The 21,726-nt window shown below is 38.8% G+C and overlaps 1 protein-coding gene across 1 annotated transcript; it reads right to left on the bottom strand.

Moving 5' to 3' along the window:
- Positions 1 to 425: 425 nt before the first annotated feature.
- On the bottom strand, positions 426 to 18,047 carry LOC139735573 (cell death protein 3-like). The gene is made up of 8 exons (XM_071646330.1): positions 17,768 to 18,047; positions 16,800 to 16,910; positions 15,186 to 15,286; positions 14,455 to 14,640; positions 13,031 to 13,274; positions 3,255 to 3,482; positions 1,943 to 2,052; positions 426 to 575 (listed from the first exon to the last, which is right to left on the bottom strand). The coding sequence occupies exons 1-8, from the start codon at positions 18,045 to 18,047 to the stop codon at positions 426 to 428; spliced, it is 1,410 nt and encodes a 469-aa protein (XP_071502431.1).
- Between the last annotated feature and the right edge of the window lie 3,679 nt (positions 18,048 to 21,726).

Here is a 21,726-nt window from a genome sequence, read left to right as displayed (position 1 = left end):
ATGTATGAAATAGGACTCCAGTCAGTACATCTCACGTTGGATTGAACATGTTTCATCATGTTACACTTCAGCCTTGGCATGCTTGGAGTTCAATATGGAGTTGAATATAAATACGTTCTTAAGCTCTCTATTATTATTTACGAACATAATACAAAACCCGCAGAAATCCTAATGAAATGTGAAATCTCAACTCCCTATGCTTTGACTCTTCACGAATCAAATTCATGCCTTGTTACATGAGTATGTTTCGGCCGATACATTTCAGAAAAGGTAATTTCCATAATTCATTTTCCTATCATGCCTATTGTCAGTTTTGATGACGCAATACGAATATTGGACTTTAGATCCCCTTTTTTCACTTGGTATTTTATTTGCTGCAAGATTCTGATTGATGAGTATCGTCCCGTCTCCCAGATATTCCCGGCTCACTGCGGAGGGTACTTCGGGAAAAAGTAGAAGCGCTTGCGCATCCCCTGACTCTCGTACGCCGGTGTCATGCGGACCTGGAACCGGCGAGCTCCGGCCTCTAAAGGGGTATGCCAAATCTTGTAGTGCTCCGTCACAAGGCACGTGACCTTTTGCGGATGCGGAACACAGATTTGAAAAAAAGGAAGGTAGACATTTTGAGACGGAAGATGATGAAGAGGAGAAAGTGAACGTGATGGATGGGGAGATGGGTGGAGAGATAGAAGGAGGAAGGGAAAGGAAGGAGGAATAAGGGGAAGAAGAAGAAAATATGTTATCAAAGTAATAGTAATTAGTATCAATGGAGTTAGTGGGAATCGTAATAATCGTAGTACAAGAGGTATAGGAAGAAGAAGAAAGAGAAGGTTGAGAATTAAAGAAAAAAAAAGCTTGATCATGCAAATGCACCACATTGCAGGGGCGGATCCAGGGAGGACCGCAACCGGCGCACGCCCCCCCCCCTTTATTTTTTGTTGAAGCAAAAGAAATAAAAAGAAAAAAAATGGGGGGAGGGGTGCGTGCGCCCCCCCCCCCCCCCCCTTTAATTTTGTAAACACGCCCCCTCTTTACGGAATTCCTGGATCCGCCCCTGCATTGTGATACCCAACTGCAATAACTACTAAACATTAATGCCATTAAATTTAAGCACAACAGAATCTTTCTGGATGACTACCGGTATTCTTGATTGTATAGACATAACATTAGGGAAAGCAATCACATATAAGGACTTCACACAAGAACAGACAGGTACAGGCTGGGTACACCGAACAAAGAAAACAAAGGAGAGGGTGGGAGTTCATGGGCAAGGAGCTCAACAGGTGAAGAGAGGGGGGATTAGAGCAGGAGGGTGGACAGACAAAGGGCAGAGGAGAGTGGACAGAGGAGAGTGGACAGATCATAAGCTCAGGCCCCTTTTGACTCCATTTTACTCCATTGGCTCGCCTTTATTGGATAAGCAGTTTTCAGCAGTTTTTTTTGCCAGACATAACATTATTTAATGTTTGTCAATAACAGACCTCCCTCGACAACACTTGACTCTGTTGATGCAACATTTCGTATGTTCCCTCCCTATTAAACAAGTATCATTCCCACTACACAGTGTGCCATATTCCTAAATGTTGTTGGTTAGATTAATGCCACACTTCACAGGATGAGACGGGTACAAGACGCTGGCGGCGGGGGAGGGGGGAGGGGAATGTGGTATGAGGGATAGGACTCTTCAAACGGCAGTTCCGATTTCGAGCCCTGCAACGTGCTTATGTCCTACTATGGCACTTCTATTTTTTCTCCGATTATGTCCCTATCGATCCGTGTGTAAAAATACATACTTGGCAGTGGTGGGATATAGTTATTATGGCAGAGTCTTCTGTAAGAACAGCGATAGCACTGGAGAGGCTATCCTAGGTTTGATAAGATCGTCATTCAATTGATGTATATCTATATAAACTCAGACTTTTTAGGATCAATTGAGACCCACCTTTCTCATTAGCTCGTGGAGATCGTCCACGTGCGCGTTGGCAAGGAAAACCTCGGCGAGAGCCTGGACGAACCACGTCCCCTGAGACCGGACCCGAATGGAATAATAACCTTAAGTCGGTCCGATGTTTGAAGGAAAGACAAAAGAAAAGAAGAAGAAAAAATACAAAATATGAGTAAAAAAATCAAAAGCTATTCATATATTGTCATATTCTGATTATGGAACAGAGTCGAGTGATAAGATATTGAAGCATGATATCAACTTGCTTCTGATATAAAAGAATGCGAAAAGGAATGAAATAGGAAGCAATCTTGAATAAATTTTCAAGACTGAGTTTACATTGTGACGAAATCCTGCGGGAACTGAATTCATAGTCTCCTGCGCCTTAACAACCATGACAACGTGAGATGCCGGCGGTCATGAGGACAATATACTGTCGATCGTATCCAAGAAACAAGTGTTTTCATTTTCATTGTATTCTTTCAATGACCTTATTGCAAAAACACATGTACGATAACTGCGATATTATGATCGTTTTGACAAAGGTTATCCCATTTCTAGTAGCACTGTCCTCCCAGAAGGCCCTGAATGTATTATCATGCACCAAGCATAGTTTCGCATCCTGGGTCTACAAGAATACTGTGGGAAATTTATGTCTTCTTCACGATCGTTTGCAACGGGCGGGATTCAAACTCGGCACCTCCCATTGTAGAGTCTAATGCCTTATTCACTACACAATATAGCCCCCACCCCTAATAGCGATAGTTTGAATTCTGTATCTTACAGAAACTTTATGTAATGCAGATGTATGATTACTTGGTGCTGATTCATAATAATTATCTTGTATGCCATGTATTTTATAATAATTTCTCTGCTCCTTTTTTTCGTCATAATTATTACTTTGATACGGCCACAATGAGAGAGAAAAAAAAATAAGGCAAAACACCTTCTTAACCAAGATTCTGTCAGCGACAATATCTGTCAAAATATGGTAAACTAATTCTTATCAATTACATTAGTTCTTTACCACTGACTGACAAATGATATTACTGGCAGAATCTCGGTTTGGAAGCTTTTTTTGTGTGGCGTATTCAAGTAATCTCAATAAAGATAGTAGCAAATAATTTGGCACACAGTTGAAATAATATTCTTTCGGCCACATTCGTCATGATCGGGGTATTATGAATCAATACACGTTAAAATGCATTTGCATCGTAAAAGTCCATTTCAAGTGGCAAAATTACTGCACGTGTCATATTAAGTTTATGGAGAATTATTACATCTGTAGGCTACATATATCTTCATTCCTTACCATTCGATGTTGCATTGGCCACGAATATATCGGTGTTGTTGGGCAGTTCCTCACCGCGGCCGTCAACTTCGAAGTCGTTCATCACTCTAGGCGTATCGAGGTCCAGTATCATCGGGGGAGCTGGTTGGGACCTCAGCACATTGTCGACATCGAAGTCTGACTCTTCACGCCTCGTCTTCGCATTCGACGTCAGTGCGTCAAGCTCGTCTGCGTTGAGGGTGAATTGAGCTGTCGATATTGACAAGGATATTATGATATTATTATCATATCATACTGTAAAAGAACTTTTTATTATAGGGGTGCTGTGCAATACAACAATCTCCCTCCAAGCTTAAAAGTTGTTTGTAGTCCTGCTTCATTTTCTAGTAAATTGATATCATTTGTTCCAGATTTTTTTTTTGTAATCCTTTTATAGTATGTTTACTTTCTTTGTAGCTTAGTCGACATACAATGTTCTTTTTTCTCTTGTCAGTGATATACATATTTTTTTTTACAGTTTAAATGGGTTTTTTTCCTGATGTCAATATCAATTTTATACTAGGACCCCATGGAAGAACAGCCATGTCTTCGTAGACTGAGCTGAATGGGCTATCCTACCGTACATATTCGTTGCTTATTTTTCTCTCTTGTTTTCTTCCTCTTTTCCATATTTGATGCATTCTATGTATTATTCTACTGTTGATCATATGTTGTATATTGCTTGTCATACTTTCACTGTACTCTTTTTTATGCTGAACTTACGGTGAATAAATAAATCAAATCAAATCAAATCATCATTATAAATTCTATCACTGTTATAACTACCACACGTACAACTTATACCCCTACTACTACGTTGATACTGTTTCGGACGGTTTATTTATTTCGTTTTTCCATCTGAGAAGATGGCTGGATATCCCATATTTAGCTGCACTATTATAGCTGCTCTTCCATGGGGGTCCAGTTGGATGTGAGGCGAGGCTACTTCATCGACTTACGCACTCTGCTCTTTGCGATGAATGAATGAAGCGGGATCTTTTAGGGCGGACTCACACTGTGCGATTTTTGCTGCGATACGCTGCGCTGCGACAATGTGCGATATCGCAGCCTGTTGCACTCTGTCGCAGGTGCTGCGATGTATACCGCACACTGTGCGATTTGTGGCCTACGATTTACACCGTGCGCATGCGTACATCGTACATTATGGCACCTGTTCATCATAAAGAACGGTAACCATGAATGAAGTCACTCGTGAATGTTTGTATTTCATTATTATTATTGTTTTTTTTTTTTTGGCGACGTTGGTTTGCAAAGTACATGTATGTTCAAGCTTGCTTTTTTTTCTTTTGGTTTGACTCTAAAGTAACTACAGAAATTACTAGAAATGAATCAAATAACACTGTATATTCTAAGTAATGACAGAAAAATGAAATGCCATATTTTGGTATCAATTTGGATCACTGCCTGGATCAAAGTCCCCCCCCCCCCTTTTTTTTTGGGGGGGGGGGGTGGGGTGGTTGTAGGATTCTTGATCATTGGAAATAGTCATTTACAGCATATTATGCATATTTATGTAATTATAACAATGGGTAGAAATCACAGTAAGGGTGAAAATGTACTGCTTGGCGGAGGTCTGTATTCTCTGAATGCTTTTCTTTGGCTTCGATAGTGGAATTCTAACATTGTGGTTTCTCAAGCACATAAAATATTGTGCTGACATATTTTTCTGGTTGGCCCTTGAAAAATTCACTCTTGTTTTGTGTATGCAATATTACCATCCAGATGTAAGGGAATCACACTTATTTACAATATATATTGATTCACAAATAAAAACGTGACAAGAATAAAGATAATGATATATTCAAGTCATTAAATTAGATATACAATATAGATTAATTGATCAAATATTAAAGTCAATTCAATAGTTTATTTATTTCCATCATCAAAAAAGAAAAAGAGAAGATGGTACAAAGCGGTACAAGTTGTTGGTTTGTCTTTATATAGCATGACTACAGCTGTATGCTTCAATTAGTTCAATACAATTGTACTGTCAAAAAAGGAAAAAAAATGCAAAACTAGTAGGAAAAGCAATATCATAATTGTGCTGTACAATTCACATATACATGTACATACTCTAGTATGGATGTCATAGTTCTTAATACAGTGTAGTATCACACAAAGTGACCAAAAACATCAACTTCCATTTCTTTTCCACATAAACAATGAATGAATTCAGTCATCTTGAACATCTACAAGAAGTTCAGCTCAACGAGTTACCATTACAATTTGCACGCGACAACTACCTATGCCACTACAATTTCCCAAATAATGTTGCAAAAACAAACAAACAAACAAACCTCAGAGAGCAAATTGCTGCAATCTAACATACTCTACAAGCAATGTTTACAGTTAGAGTTTGTGTACAAAGGTACATAAACACTTACTGTAAACATACAGTGTATTTTGGAAAATGCCAAAATGAACTGATCATACCAGCATCCGAAGGGGTGCTTGGAGATGCACTAAATGTGCTACTGGTCCTAATCCAGATTAATCAGACACTGCATACACTGCAAAATACTGTGGCAAAGCAGCCATTTGAATTGAAATTCCAACTGTGTGTAAACCTTGTCAATTGTATACCTTAATAATGTAATATAATTACAGGAGATCTCATCTTCAACACTGTCCATTTTCTGTCCATCCCAGATTATGTTGGTGCCTACCTTAGACATTCTTTACAAGAAGAATATGTGCTGGTTAAAATGTGTGGAACAAAAAAAAAAAAGATAAAAGGTTAAAGGCTAGAGTACATGTATTTCTGGTTACACATTTTACTTTCCAGAATTAACTTATAAGCAAGAAATATACAATTGTGTTACTAATATTAAATCAGGAAGATACAAATGAATGGCCATTGAAGTGCTTTGAATGATAAGGGTAAGTGGCAAATTGTAGCCCACAATGTAGCAAAAACAACTATAACAATTTGCTGACTCAAACTCTCAGATGTTGAGTCCAGTAATAAATGTTATCCATCGATACAGATAGAGGTATTATAAAAAACAAGCAAACAAACAAACATAATTTTGTGCAGGGGGGGGGGGAGATCAGTAGTTAAAATATATATGATTAAAATACCATGCAGCACTTATACGGCGCATATATATGACTGCCCAGGAAAAAATAGCCAACTCAGCGCTGTCTGCTGCATTCACATTACTCTAAATTCAGAATTGCACAGTAACATGATTTCTTGTTGACAGCTATAGTACAACTTATTGCAATGATACATGTGCCATTCTCCATTTTTCTAGTTCAAACATTTCTGGCAATACATGTATCATTGTCAGACTCACATTTTAATACGCTTAGACAAGGGCAATGAAAACACACTGTGCAATTCCATCATTGTGCAATGATTAAAGCCTTGTTGATGTAGACTGGCGTTATTAGGGTGATTAATAAGTTTACAAAACTAAGTTGTTCAATGGTCAAGTTAAACTAATATTAGAAAACTTACAATAAGCTCTCACTTCCACATAGGCCTAAGGTGTTTTTACTCTGCGTGGTCTTGTGAGTGACGAAGAAATATGATGTCATGTCACTACCACTTTTGCAACAGTACAAGTCATGTACAACAACTTCAAGGTAAAACATCTCTTGAACTTCTGAAGTTTTCCATCGATTCAAAAGAAGTTTTGCTTACATGTCCAGCTCACTGCAAAGTGTGTTGCCGTGGTAACAGCACCAATTGCCCTCAGAATTATGTAACGGCTTTGAGAACAGCTTTCTTCCCCAGTTTTCAAGCCATTAAAACAATGTTTGTCACACATGTTGAGTTTAATGTAAAGTTGCACAAAACATACAATTCTAAACAGTAGTGGAAAGAGTGTTGCTATTGTCTCTGAACATTGTAATGGCCCTCACAAATCAAACAAAATCTTGAGGAGTTTTTCCCATCTCCAGTTTTTCAGTGATACAAACAAAACATGGTACATTTGTTGTACTTGATTTAAAGTTGCAGGATAAAGTTTAAAGAGAAACTGAAAGTGCATTGCAGGAGTAATAGTGCATAATCGCCTTAAAATCATGACAAAACCTTGCACATTGTAATTCTTCAGCTGTTTGTTGGTATTTCAGAAAAAAAAATGACTCACAGTGATTGCATGTAAATTTGACTTTTTCGAGAGTAGGTGTGTTTGTAGTTGAAATAAAACCATTGTAAGTTAACATCAAATGCATGTAAAATTTATGGAAACTTGCACTGATGGTCCAACATAAATGAAAGAATATAGTAAGTCAATATGTCAGTTTCTTCAAGTTCCACCTTCAGGACTGCCTGCTGTAGTAGCTGCCATTTTCCTGCTTTGAAAAGTCACATTTTGTTTCCAGTAAGTCCCAGAGAGACAGCAATGTCATCCCACATCGATCTTGCAGTTACAGGTGTAAGTGTTGAGGTGAACTGCACGACAAGGGCTAAACAAACACAAAAAAAGAGAGCAAAAGGGAGAAAACAGGGGAAATATTAATTGTTACAAAAATGCATAAGGTTCCCTGTGAAGCAAATGTTTGTAGTTTAGGATGCCTCCAACTTTCCGCCCATTTGCTCACAGTGTTTACAGCACTTGAACTACATACATTAGCAACTGACAACCACAGTTGAGTTATCGAGTTGAGTTTTTATGAAGTTCCTCGACCATGGAATTGACTGTGGAATTTTATTTTTCTTGAGAAAGTAAAAGAACAATGTGGCATGTTCTTATTTTATACTTAGAGAACTTACACCTGAATAATCCTTGTTGATGTGATAACTTGAAATCAGCAAATTTCGACAGTAATCTTAGATCTGAACCCCCTGACAAAAAGAAGTATCCCTGGATGATAATTCTGTGAATAAAGCCAACTCAACAATGTTCTTTGAAGTATGTAAATCAAAATTGGGATTTTCAGGTACACCACAAATACATCAATATGTTGCACTTGTCTGTAGAGAGAAAAACAAAAACAACAAACATGTTTTTGTTTTTCTTTCTCTCTCTATTTGAGAGGTAAAGCAAACATTTTCCATTAGTGCATCAGCAGGGTACCTACTGCTGATAAAATTTTGGTTCCCTTTGCTTCTTGACTCCTCCTTATCTTCTAGGTTTTGCTTTGACAGGTCCTGCACCTCCTTCTCCTGCTCCTTATCCATCGTCTTATGTGTAGCATTTCAGCCTTTGACGCCTTGCTGGTAGAGTCTTTATCATCTTGTAATTCCTAGTAAATAGGAGAAAAAGAAAAAGAAAAAGAAAAAAACACACAAACATGAATACATATAATATTATTATTGTATTGAATTAGAATGATGAAGAGAGATGCATTTCTCATATGTCTTACAATTTATTCATTCTTTCAGAGAGATGATGTTTTCATTAATTTCTAGAAATTGCTAACAATGAACTGTATTAGAAGTTCTATGAATAAACTATTCATTACTTTTAGGCTAGCATGAATGAAATTTTTATTTTCTTCAAAATACTGTAAAAGACAATTAAATTACACTTTTTGAAATAATTTCTTTCTTTCTCTCAACTTAGTGGTTTTTTTTAATTGTCAAGCCACCATAAAAAGAAAAAGAAACTGATGTATTCACACATGCAGTCACATAAAAATTTTGGAAAGTATGAAAAAGTGTTTATTTTATCTTCTAACACATATAGGGCCTACTGTACCTCAGTCTCCAAAATTGGTAAGTGATCCTCTTGGCATGTTTGTCCTCAGAAATTGCAGGTAAGAGAGGGATTCATTTACTTCCGCAGGACAACCGGTTGCCAGCTGCTCCTTTTCTGCTCTTCCTTTTCAACATTGTGACCAGCTTGTGTATGAATTCCTTAGAGATTTCATTTTTATTCAGACCTGTTTAGGGTGACACAAAGGGGGGACAAATATTTTTAGGCATTTATGATAATTACAGTAGACTCTAAATTTACCATTTGGGTAAAAAGGACAACATTGGGGAATGAATAGAGTTAACAAAAACATATAGTGATACACAAATTTATTCAACTATTCACCATTGTTGATCATTGGAAATAGCAGAAGCACTTGCATGTAATTCAGAATAACATCACAGAGGCCTGTACATAAGTGCTTCATGAATTCATATATCATAATCATAATTATTTCAGTCATTAACTAGATGCTCTAAGGTCTTAGGGCCTGAAAGCTAAACCAAATTACACTATGCATTACATATAGTGTATTTAGTACAAGTATGTCAATATACATGAGTAACACATGTGACGCATACAGCATTTGTTTCCTACAGTCTGCAATTTTGGATAATTCATGATTGCCCTTGAATGATGTTTTATATTCTGCAATCAAACTGCAAGTACAATTTGTACACCTACAGATTGGGGCAGGGTCTTTGATGATTTCAGACTAAGAGTTCATTTTGATATACTTTGTAATGAAATCAAAGGGCAATTAAAGTTAACAGAGAGTATGACACGTATACCGTGTATACTGTATACTATAGCCTTACCAAGTGCTGTGCACAGCACGTTTGTGACTTGCTGAGGCAGCAACGACAAGGCCAGGGCTGCCAACATTTGAAACTAGTTGAGAGTGAGACTCCCATAGGCCAATGCAAATTAAATAAAGTTTTAGAGTGAGAAAGGACCAAAATGAGTGAGTCTCACTCTCAATGAGTGAGAGTTGGCAGCCCTGTAAGGCTGTGTTTATTATCGACACAGATTAACAAATGACGCGCTACCAGATAATCAAATGCTTTGTAGCACTAGTCTGCAGACCTGGGCATGAACATGCTACAGCCTCATACAGTAACAACTTTCAGTTTGGAGTGCATGATTGATCATCACATAAAAACTCGCAGTGACAAACATGGATAAAATGTTAATCACCTAGTTACCTACATGTAGAGAGGGTCACTTCACTGCATTGCAATTGTGTGGGTGTGTGTTTCTACAATTCTAGACTACAATTTCCGTACAAATCTCCAAGAACAATTGATCAATCAAAGTTACCTCAGCTCCATTTAGGCCTTATTCTTAAAAATCTAGAGTGCTATTTCCACTCCTGCCCTAGTTAGGCAATTTCCATGAGACTAGACCCTATGTCTACTCTCCAAAAAAATGTTTTGGAGGATCCGAGAGCCGTCAAAGATTTTTTTTTTTTTTTTTTAAAATGTCATTAAACTCCTGCGTACATATTGTTTATTTTTTGTCTAGGATCTGGATTCATACTGCTTGTACTATATAGCAATGGATCTCAAATATACAGTGTAGGTCTAACGCCTAGAGTTCTAATTCCTCTAATCGTTTAATACAAAATGTAAGCCTACGGGTCTCCCCAAGGTCGAAGCCCAGGGCAGGAAAGGCTAGCACAGCTACTGACAATCTAGATCCAGTAGGTGCCTCGGCCTAAGCAATAATCTACACTGTATTTCTGTAGTCATCACTAGCTTAACCAGAGTAGGCCTACCGTATGATTTTGAAATCCACGAGCACATTTTTGGAAAAAAAAAGTAGACCCATCTAACGTTAGTACCCTTGCGGTAAATCACCGTAAGCTAAAAGGGAGTAGAAACATTACTATCATTTAATGTTGTAGAACGGGTCTAAAACTAAGAAGAAGAAGCCTGCTGACTGCGAGTAGTGCCAACGTTAGTGCATGCTATGACTGCTACTGCCTAGTGCTTTATTAGATCTAGTGCTTAGGGTCTAGACTAACCCCAGGACGCTCCGTGTACACAGTTTACTGTGTGTTGGGGCTGGTCACAGTTAGGTCTAGACTAGCCTGACCAGACCGCTGTGGCGCACAGCGTTCGCGACAGCGGCTGGGTGTAGTTAGGTCTAGACAGACTAGTTAATCTATCGGGCCTAAGACTTAAGAATGTAGATTTCTAGAGATCTTATCAGTTACATCTTAATGTTAATGGGCTAGACTTTCAATATCAATATACTCTCCTATCAACGTGTAAAAAAATATCCGGATCTCTCTAACTGTTGGTTAGGTTACTCTTTTTCAAAGTTAGACAGAAATCACGTATAATTACTAACGTTAGGCCCTAACGTTACTTAGCTGTTTACGTGTTGGTGTTCACGTCCACGTCAGTCGATCCAGTGGCAGTGCAATACTAAGCCAATATGGTCTAGACTTAGATTTAGGGCCTGTCCAGACCAGGGGCCTAGTTAGTACAAACGTTAGTAGTAGTAGTAGTAGTAGTAGTAAATTTATATCCTGTAAATTTATGTCGATTTATTAAGATTCGACTGGAACACGTATCATGTACAATTGTAGGGATCTAGCGTCAATAGGCCTAGAAAGTAGAACCACTTCTAGGCCCACACACGTATTTAGGCATGGCTAGATATGGGTCTAGTTTATAGTATACTCAGTAGGGCCTATGTCTAGTATAAGTTAAACATTAACGTTAGATCAAACACTCTTGACTTAACAAGTTAGTCCAAGGTCCAAGGCTATGCATACAGTACCGGTCCGGCGGTACGCACACAAAATTTTAACCAACCCACAGACTGTTTAATCTGCCCTCGATCAAACTCTATACATGGGACTACGTATGGACCAAACAACTGCGATGGACGCGACAAGCCCATATTCATGGTAGAATTACTCACGATTACATTCTAAGTCGTTGTAGAACTCCCTCCTAATTTTATCTTCGTCATCATGTTGAGGCAGATCGGTGAACAAATGTGGAATGAAGGAAGCATATCCAGCCAAATCTTGATTAGTACGTCTTCTACCACCTTGCTTCACTGAAAGTATTCGATCATCGTCGCAAGCGATTGTCGCAGAATTTTGAACATGTTCAAAGTTCTGCGATGGGGCTGCGATCCCTGCGATAGCCCCAAATCGCCGGTTGTCGTATCGCAGACATCCTCACACTGTGCGATTTCTCGTCGTGCGACATCGCAAAGGGTAAATCGCAGTAAAAATCGCACAGTGTGAGTCCGCCCTTACGTGCATGAGTTGTGACTCTCCCACACACGGTACCTTCATTTAAAGGGTGTGTACAGTTCTGGTCGAGGTGAGGATTTAGCTTTTAACGTTTTGCGAGATATTCAGAAACCACTCTATGAGATGTCAAAGAGCATGTAATTCTAAGGGGTATCAAAAGTTTATTTGATGAAAATCGGTTTTGAAGTGGCCGAGATATCCAAAAACAAGGTGAAACAAAGAGCTCCTAATAAAGTTGTGGCCTGTAGTCTTTTATTATTATTACTTTTTTGGATATCTCAGCCATTTGAAAACCAATTTTCATCAAATAAACGTTGAATCCTTCTTAAAATTAAATGCTTTTTCATATTTCACAAGAGGTTTCTCATTATCTCACTTAGGAATGTAAAAAACATGAATCCCCATCTCCACCAGTATTGTACTGCCCCTTTAATGTCCTATATAAGGGACACAGCTTTTACCTCTTACAAAAGTGGGGATGGTTACGATTACACACAATATTGATCAGTAAGATTCGGGAATCGAACCCGGGTCCTTTTGATCTGGAATGAATCTTTAGTACATTGGTCGGTAGTTACATGACAGTTTGTTTGTTTGTTTGTTTGTTTGTTTGTTTGTTTGTTTGTTTGTTTGTTTTCTTACAATTTCTGTCTGTCTGTCTTTTTTTTTGGGGGGGGGGCGTCTGCTGTATTAAAGCGCTCTCATGTCAAGCTGTCACAAACGTGGAATATTAGCAATATTTACGATGGCTTTAATTTGGCCCAGTTGCTGGCAATTTTCTTCATCAAAAAAGTGGCGATTTTACTTACTTCCTCTGCATGCTTGGATGAAGATCAGTTTCGGCTTGCCCAGCAGGGCCTTACAGTTTCGTCCACTCAACATATCCTTGATCTCGTCGATGGACACGATACACTTGTCGGTCTTGGTTGCATCTGTGCCGCTCACGCCTCGTTCGTTACCGTGGCTCATCAGGAAGAAACAAGCGGAACTGTGTTTTTCTGCGCCATCTTTGTTGATTTTCTTGACAATTTCTTTAATCGATTCCTTGATTTCCTGAAAAAACAAGAAGACAACAGGTCAAAAGTGTTTCTGCAAGAAACGTACACGAGAAAAGAAAAAATTATTTAAAAAAAAAGAATCTTAAAGGAGGCCTCCGGATGATTTTCAGACTTTTACATAATGATGAACAAGTATAAATTGGTTACACGATGGGTGCAGACTTTCAGACTTTGTAGTGATTTGGATGATCGAGGAATAGGAGTGTTTTTAAAATTTATTACAAATTACATTGAACAAGGATGATGACATGGCAGCCTCACAACAGGAATGCATGAGTTGGGGCTCAAGGAAGCTGAATAAAAGAAGGCACGCATAAATTCTACACAGGTGAACTTGTTAAGCTCGTGATATTGTAATGGATTACATTGCTATATTTCTGAAATATGTATAGCTCATATGTCATCATCTTTGTTGAGTGTAATTTGTTTTGGGATTTCAGAGTACTGATTTCTCTGATCAAGGACCACCATGAATTCCACAAAGCTATACATGGAGCTGTTGATTTATTACTACAGGATGTGAAAGCATGAAAATCGCCTGGTATGCCCCTTTAAATCTGTGTTGACTCAGTTGCGCTTCAGGATTTGCCAGGTCGAAGTTATGTACACATGGGTACGAATGACCTTTCCTTTTCTCAGTTGGTTATACCTCTATTCTACAGAGATTTTCTCTCTTCATGCACTCATCGGAAGCAGAGTATATCGCTTCCGGCCACCCACCGAAGTGTATCGGATCGCAGTCCGATGAATCCGACCTGTGTTGGTTGACTATCAGGACAGTGTCAGACATGTCGGGAGGTGATCCAGTGAGGCAAGATCGTCCGATGAGGATCACGTGCGAGATGTCTGACACCGACCTGATAGTCGACCAACCAATTCGGATTCATCAGACTGCGATCCGACACACTTCGTTGGGTGGCCGGAAGCTGCAAATATTGCTTCCGATGAGTGACCGATGCGAAAAAAAAAATCTCTGTGGCTCGAATGGGGGTATTACGAACTTCATTCGTTTTCAAATCTACGTAATGCATAAGTGCTCGACGTAACAGTTTATGGAATCATCGTGTAGACCAGGTGACCAGAATAGTCCGTCAATTCATGACAGAAATGTTTCGTTTGAAAAGTTATACCCGATTTATGGCGAGAAAAGAGAGGAAACCCTCTGTGCAACTCACGTCTTTCTTCAGATTGTGGTTTACCACCGGCTTGTAGCCGAGCTGGTTGAAGACATGTTCAACGTTGCAGACGTCGATCTCCGACCCTCGTCTCAACCCTCCTTCGTCCTCGGGAAAGTTAGGGAATTTGTTGTTGTTTAGGATGTAGGCCACGCCCTTGTCCGACGATGTCCACGTGTTGTATGTCTAAAACCGTGGGATCAAGCGATATCCAGAGACACAGGAGTGCTCGACAATATATATATATATATATATATATATATAATAGATAGATAGATAGATAGATAGATACGTAAACATACATGTGTATCAGATGAGCGAGATAGTTCTCTTTCCATGTATAAGATTGAGGCTTATAGTACTTTACACTTTTCTTTTTAAATGAGAAGAGTCCCTTTTTTACATTCTGCGAAAAACACTGTTCAAAACCCTAAATCACCAATCTTAATTCAAAACATTAGTTCCCTTGACGTAATACTTTGATATAATATTTGCTTTGAAAAAAGCGAAGGCTTGGATTAGTTTGATTTAAGTGGTTCGATTTGTTTCCACTGTCGATTTTCATCACAACTTGAGGTGGACATTATCATAGTTTCTTGCTAAGAAACAACGTGTTGTTGCTATTTTCAATTGTTAAAAAAAGAATTAGAGGAAATGAACTACAAAAGATATGGAATTATGGTCTTATGTGTTATTCTGATTTGTTGTATTAAGTTTTCACTAAAGATTACATTTTTTGGGTCCAGGTCTGAAGGACGAGGGGTCGCCGCTGGTAGTAACGTATCTGTGTAGTAGCCATCGACATCGGGCTCGACATCGGGTTGTTGGCCGGCTGCCGTTGTCGTTTGGATTGGGTAAAAAAAATCATATAATAGATAAATCTATTCACCAAATACATGAAGGTCAATCGAAATTTTTCCTACACGTTTCCCGGATGACTTAAGTGAAGTGCTTATTTAATGTATACATGTTTCTTCTGGGCAAACTTCGATACGGAGAATCCCATACGCTTGTGAATTAGTTTCTATGTTGAGCATGCAAGCCCAGTAGAGCGATCTTAGTGGTTGTCAGGCGCAGTACCTCATGTTAGAATTCATGCACACAAAAGTTGCCTATGCCTTTACATTAATTTCTTCCGGCTCTGTTTGTGTGTCAGTTGAAAATACCCACGAAATAAGTATCATATTATCTATTGTAAACTTCGTGTTTATTTTTTCAAATCAAGTCCTAACTACAAAAATCAGATAAGAATGATGTACATAATACACATTTAAAACGTTCCTCTCACTTCCTGATTTACCAAATCACGCCATTCTTTCGAAGTTTTGTGATAGGACATTCTGTTCTGTTCGTTTTCTTTTTTATATTCTTCGACGTCTGTTTTCCCTTACTTCATAAATTGTCATTCCTTCCAAGTTGTAAATTTCAAGTGAGAGTTTATCTCATACCAGCATCTGGGAATCTACACCCTACAAGTTATGTTTCTATGTAGATTCCTCATATTTCACATGTTCCATTGTCTTAATTGCTGTGTTTGACAATCATTCACCCATGCATTTTTTTTTAAAAATGTTTATGGTTTATTTGTTGAAACGTGGAACATGGAACAATAATACAAACAAAAAACAAACAAACAAACAAACAAAGTATTTGTAATTCTTTCTTCCATGAGACCGAAGCGATGCCATTACATGTAGTCCGCCATATTGACTCAATAGTTATGATAGTCCATACGAAACCGTCAGTTGGATTTGCACGGTTGCACGATTTTGCTAGAACAGGGCAATGATGTGCGTTCATCGCTACCACGAGCTGACGAGGTTGTGGTACAGTTTGGCCGTAACAATTTGTACGAAGAAGGTTTAATAACCGTCAGCAATGAAACCTGCTTCTTGCCATTAATATATTATGCCACTGGCTTTGAAATAAAGGTCCAGTCGTACATACTGCAACCTAGAAACTCTTCTATTTTCCTATTAGAGCAATATTCGTAGTAGAAAAAAAAATTATCTTCTTCATCAGTAAAATGACGTACTATTTCATGTGACTCGATACACACTGCGTTATCAGGACAGTGAATTAGATAAGTGTTCAGGCAAGCGCTAGGAGAAATATTACTTATGCGATTTATCATGCGTATATTTACAACCTGAGTACACATCGTTCCAGTCCACACAAACCGTTATCGGTTATTGTTGGTGCAGGGAGGTGAGATCTCCCTCGTTGGTGTAACATTACAGTATTGCTACAATAACGAGTTGGTTGGTTAAACAAAGTGTTAAAGACAGTTGTTAGTGGAAGCATTTGGTCAGAAAACAGGTTGGTAGCTCAGTTACCCTGGTTACCTGGTGGATGCTGATTGGATGAAGGCGGAGGAGGGCGTGACGGAGAAGGGTTGGGCTTGATGTCATCTTCTGAGATGATACCCCTTTTCAGCAGCGCCTGGAGCAATTTGTCTTGATGGATTTTGTTAAACAAGCAATGATAAGCAGAGTGTAGATGCAAAGACAGTTATCCATGATATGTATAAGAATATTTATTTTCAAATACAGTATATATACTGTATTTGAAAAATTTCATACGTATCATTGAAAAAAATCATTTGTCTCTACTTGATGATGACCTTTCCTTAAAAAGATGAAAGCGATGATTATCTGGTCTTGCATTAAAACTCTTCATGATGATATGACTGTTTTTCTCGGTGCCAGGACAGATGCTCCACCGGCATAATTTTGATCCTTCAACAGTTGCTCTGCTGACATTAACTCCGTCGACTCTGTCGGAGACTGAACTCTTAATTGAATTCCCAAGTGCTTTTGATATAATGATGTGGGCTTTTATATTCTAGGTGAAAACATGTCGTTTCTTTCTTTCAGCAATGCTTCAGATGACACAGGAGGACAGTCGACTCAGTAACCATCGATTAATTCAAACGTTTTATTGGTTACAGCATCTGAAAATATTCATACTCATACAAATACTCATACAAATACTAGTTATAGTTACTGGTTAAAGTAATTAACAAGCCAAGGGCGCGATACATTGTCCCGCTTTTAAGATCGATCCCGACGTAAAACAAACAAACAAACAAACAAGAACATCTTCAGTCCATTGTTTTGTTTTTACTATCTACGTGTGCAGTTATGAACCATAATTATCAATTTCGATGGAAAAAAAAATACGTGAAACTAAAATTACACAACTTCCCTATTCTATCAAGGGACTTTATGCTGCTCGTTTTGCTCTCTTAAAAGTTTTCTTCCAGGGGTCAATCTCCACTTTCAATCATTTCAAATGACTGGAATGTGTATACCTGATGTTGACTGTTCGGTTCGATTGTCGTTTGTGGTCATGGCGGATGAAGAAGATGGCGGCAGAGGAATTCCCGCACTGCCTTGGGCCACGCCCCCGGCACCTCCGACGAGACCGTGATCCTCGAGGGTCTTCCAGACGGCTCGGATGGCGGCCTGCACGCCGTCGTCTTTGCGCGCGAAGTGCTTCACCTGCTTGGACACGCCCGTGAGGAGGTCGGTAGCGGTGACGTCATAAACCTGGAGTTCCTTAAGACTGTGAACGCGATTTCTCACCTTCATTCTAAATTTTCTGCCGTCGTGTTCAACCTGAAAAAAATGTCGCATGACGAAGATAGGCTGTCGTCACACTGTCCCGAAATTGACACAAGATGGTAATATGCATACGCAATTTCTAATTTCACGGAAGTTAGCACCAAACTTGGTTAAAAGCCGATCAAATACCGAAGCAGGTACGATATTTTGTTGGCAACCTGAGAAATATCCCTTCATGAATAACCCGATGTTTATGCATGTACTATCAGACCCAAATTTGATCATTTCCTTTATCGTATGCCCATCTTTGCTCAACTTCAGGATAGTGTGATTCCCACGGGTTGTTTTTACGGGCACGCGAATAATTTGCGAAGGACGCAAATGTCGAAAAGAAATGGTAAAGTTCAGCATTCGAATTTTAGTGTACAAAAAATCACCAAACCGGCGCAGAGGTTCGAAAGCGTTGTCAACTGTTCGCGGGCGTCATTTAAAAAAAAAAAGAAAAAAAAACTATGCAGTTTAAAAAACAAACGAACTTAAAGATCTATCACTTCTGATTCTAGACGATATCATTGAATGTTCGTCAATTAAGGAGGTTAGAGGCCCCTGGGGTCTCCAGGGGAGCATGGTATCCATTCAAACACATTAAGATCCTATTCCCATGGGAAAGTTTCTTTCCAAGTTTGGTAAAAATCCATCGTTGTTTTCGAGAAGAAGATGAAAATGTACAATTTAGGCTCGAATTTGGATCCCTATGAATCAATCGAATGAATTAATCGATTGTTCCCAGATCACACCTCAAACTCTTCGTTCGTCATCCTTTGATGAATTTCAGCGAGCTTTCCGAGGAACGCCATCTTAAAGGGATCTTCTCGACGTCTGAAACGGACTCTCGATCTCGTCGCAACACTACAGCTCTGCTTTTTCCTCTTTTTTTCCTCGAATATTGGGTTCTGCCAATTACGATGCCACCTGAGTATAAGAGAAATAAGAAACGTTATAACGTCCCCAGTGCCCTGTGCATTTTACTATTTTATTGTAAATCAATGGCAAGCTGATTTCTAATCCATGGGCCGTGGAACCGAGGATGAGAGTGGTGGCTCAATGAGGGCTACATCCTCCAGCCTCTCCCGGCCTCCACAAACACACACATTTTATATTTTGTATAGGATATTAGGTATAGGATAGTATATCATTGAAGATGACAAAGAGAATTGGGTCGATAGCACTTCCCTGAGGAATTCCAATAGTTACTTTACTTTCACGCTAGACGGCTCCATCTGCTATTATTAGCCGCGATGACGGTGAAATGCTTTCAATTCACATTCATATTTTCCCTCTAATTTCATATCCATGAATGATCCTAAGCTGGAACACTGTCAAAGGCTTTTCTACAATCAAAATAAATACAGTCTTTTTTTTCACTTTAAGGGCAGCACTCCATGCAGTCACTTGTAACTTCCAGCAATTGAGTAGCACAATATCTCTCTATCCTGAATCTTTGCTAATGAGGGGTAAGAGTTTAAGAGATGGTATATAGTATTGGTAGAAATTAGTATTGGACTTTTAACTTTTTGCAAGATACCAAGAAACCACTTTTAAAATAGTACAGAGCATACCATTCTAAGAAGAAATCAAAGTTAATTCGATGAAAATAGGTTTTGGAATGGCTGAAACATCCAAACACAAAGTGAAACAAAGGGATTTCCATAAAAGGTGTTTCCCACCTTTTATTAGGATCGCTCTTTTTGGATATCTCAGCCATTTCAAAACCAATCTTCATTAAAAAAAAAAACCTTGATTTTTTCTTGGAATTACATGTTCTTTCGAATTTTATGAGAGGTTTCTCATCACCTCACACAAAAATGTTAGATTCCATAGGAACCTGAAATTAGATCTCAACCAAAACTTCACGATCCCTAGGCTTTAAGATAATTGATCTCGAGATTATTGATACCCTAACAAGGGTTGCATATCCATTATTTTGCAGACAACAATGGTAAGGCGTACGTCAGGTCGATAATTCTCTGAGTCGCATTTAGGACCTATCTTATAACTGGGGACCACATCAGCAGATCACTACAAGGGGGAGGGAGTTAAGGTCACCCCACCCCATCCCCCCTCCCCGTTCGATCTGATGCCGGAAGGTTTAGGTGATATTTCCGTCAAAGTAAAAACCAAACGTGAATTACCGCTATAATTATGATGTAATTACACAATCATGATAAATTCGGCTGGATAGCGCACTCACTCAACAACGAATAACAAAAAAGCACGGGTCAGAACAAAATACATTGTAGTAATGTATCAGTATGTAGCAGACCTATACATACGCCATGAAATGACGATGCATTGCACCTATAGTCGCTGAACGCTCACGTTATTTGATCACGAAAGAAAGGTTCATGTGTGAATTAAAAAGTGATAGATCTAAAAGGATTGTCATCGCTTACCTCTGGCTTATAATCTGCAAAATGGAAAATACCAGCGGCATTAATGCTGTAACTTAATGGGAAAAGATCAAAGTGTTTGGAGAAAGATGTGTCCACCAATCGACTTCGTACAGCAACACAGCGTTCGCCAATGTGTGGAGGGAACTATTAAGCTGACAGACAGCGATGCCATCATCATGTGAATTCGCGGAGCAATATATAATCATGGAGGGAGGCGAATCTCACCCCCCAGCAGCTATTTATAAAACCATTCATGACGACACTCGTAATACATGATACAGCCAAAGAGTATAAAAGCTAGCGCTTGCTACAGCTGCCCGAACTTTTGTGACCTCGCCTATGAGCTCACGCATGAAATACTGATAATAGTTTCATCTTAAAGCTCCTCGATATGCAAACAAAACTACATTATATTTAAGCATTGTATATCGTGGAAGTACAGTTCTGGATGCGTAATTTCATGGGGGCTTATATAGTAGTGGGCCCTACTTTGGTGTGACTGTGAATGTTGCCACGGCTCTGGCGACGTGTGCTGTTATGACGCCGCGGCGCCATAACAACACACGTCACCAGAGCCGTCTTTAATCCAGTACCATTATGCTGTAATCATGTTAGCAACATTTTTAACTTGTAATTTTGTCATTTAATGTTATGGAAAACTTTTATCATTCATTGTTAGATGTAAACATGACGAGCAAGAAAAATAAAAATCAGGATATCAACAGAAGTATTTTCAAAGATTTGAACCGTTAGTTTACCCCCGTTTTATAAACTTCTCCTCTGCTACACTAAAGAGTCCACCCTGGATAAAGACGACCATATCAATGTTTTGTGGTCTTTTGTTTGTATATTTGTTTGTGTGTATTTTGATTCTTTATCACTGTAGCAGTTGTATGTCATATCTGCTCAGAATTGTCAATGGAGTTGTACATCTTGATCTGGACAGGTTCCTGCTAAAAGTTATTTACCAGTGCTTACCGATACAGTAGTGCACTCACATGAATATATAAAACAGCTTTTGCATCGATTGCCCGATTTTCTTCAAATTTTCACTGATGTGTTATAATAATGTTGCTGCTTTAACAATTCACATTGCTCTTTGGGTTTTGGTTTCCTTGGCAAACAATTCATTTTGTGATGGACCAATAGTGATTCCCTAATAAGCGTTGTACTTCCATTATTTTGCAGACAGCAATGGTAAGGGGTACAGGTCGATAATTAATTCTCTGGGTCCCATTTAGGATCTTAAAGTA

This window comes from Diadema antillarum, unplaced genomic scaffold (genome assembly GCF_040938485.1).
Source record: "Diadema antillarum isolate AM-2024a unplaced genomic scaffold, OU_Dant_1.0 seq00000586_RagTag, whole genome shotgun sequence".
Classification (NCBI taxonomy): domain Eukaryota; kingdom Metazoa; phylum Echinodermata; class Echinoidea; order Diadematoida; family Diadematidae; genus Diadema; species Diadema antillarum.
The sequence above is the reverse complement of the archived record's forward strand: the minus strand, read 5'-3'. Positions and strand labels throughout refer to the sequence as shown.

What these genes read in the sequence shown, in the direction of transcription:
- LOC139735573 (XM_071646330.1), bottom strand. Translation starts at nt 18,047, where the DNA reads ATGAAGGTGAGAAATCGCGTTCACAGTCTTAAGGAACTCCAGGTTTAT. An exon ending in ATCCAATCAGCATCCACCAG is followed by an intron (nt 15,287 to 16,799) that starts GTAACCAGGGTA and finishes CGACAACGGCAG; the next exon opens with CCGGCCAACAACCCGATGTC. An exon ending in CAGACCTGGACCCAAAAAAT is followed by an intron (nt 14,641 to 15,185) that starts GTAATCTTTAGT and finishes CCACGGTTTTAG; the next exon opens with ACATACAACACGTGGACATC.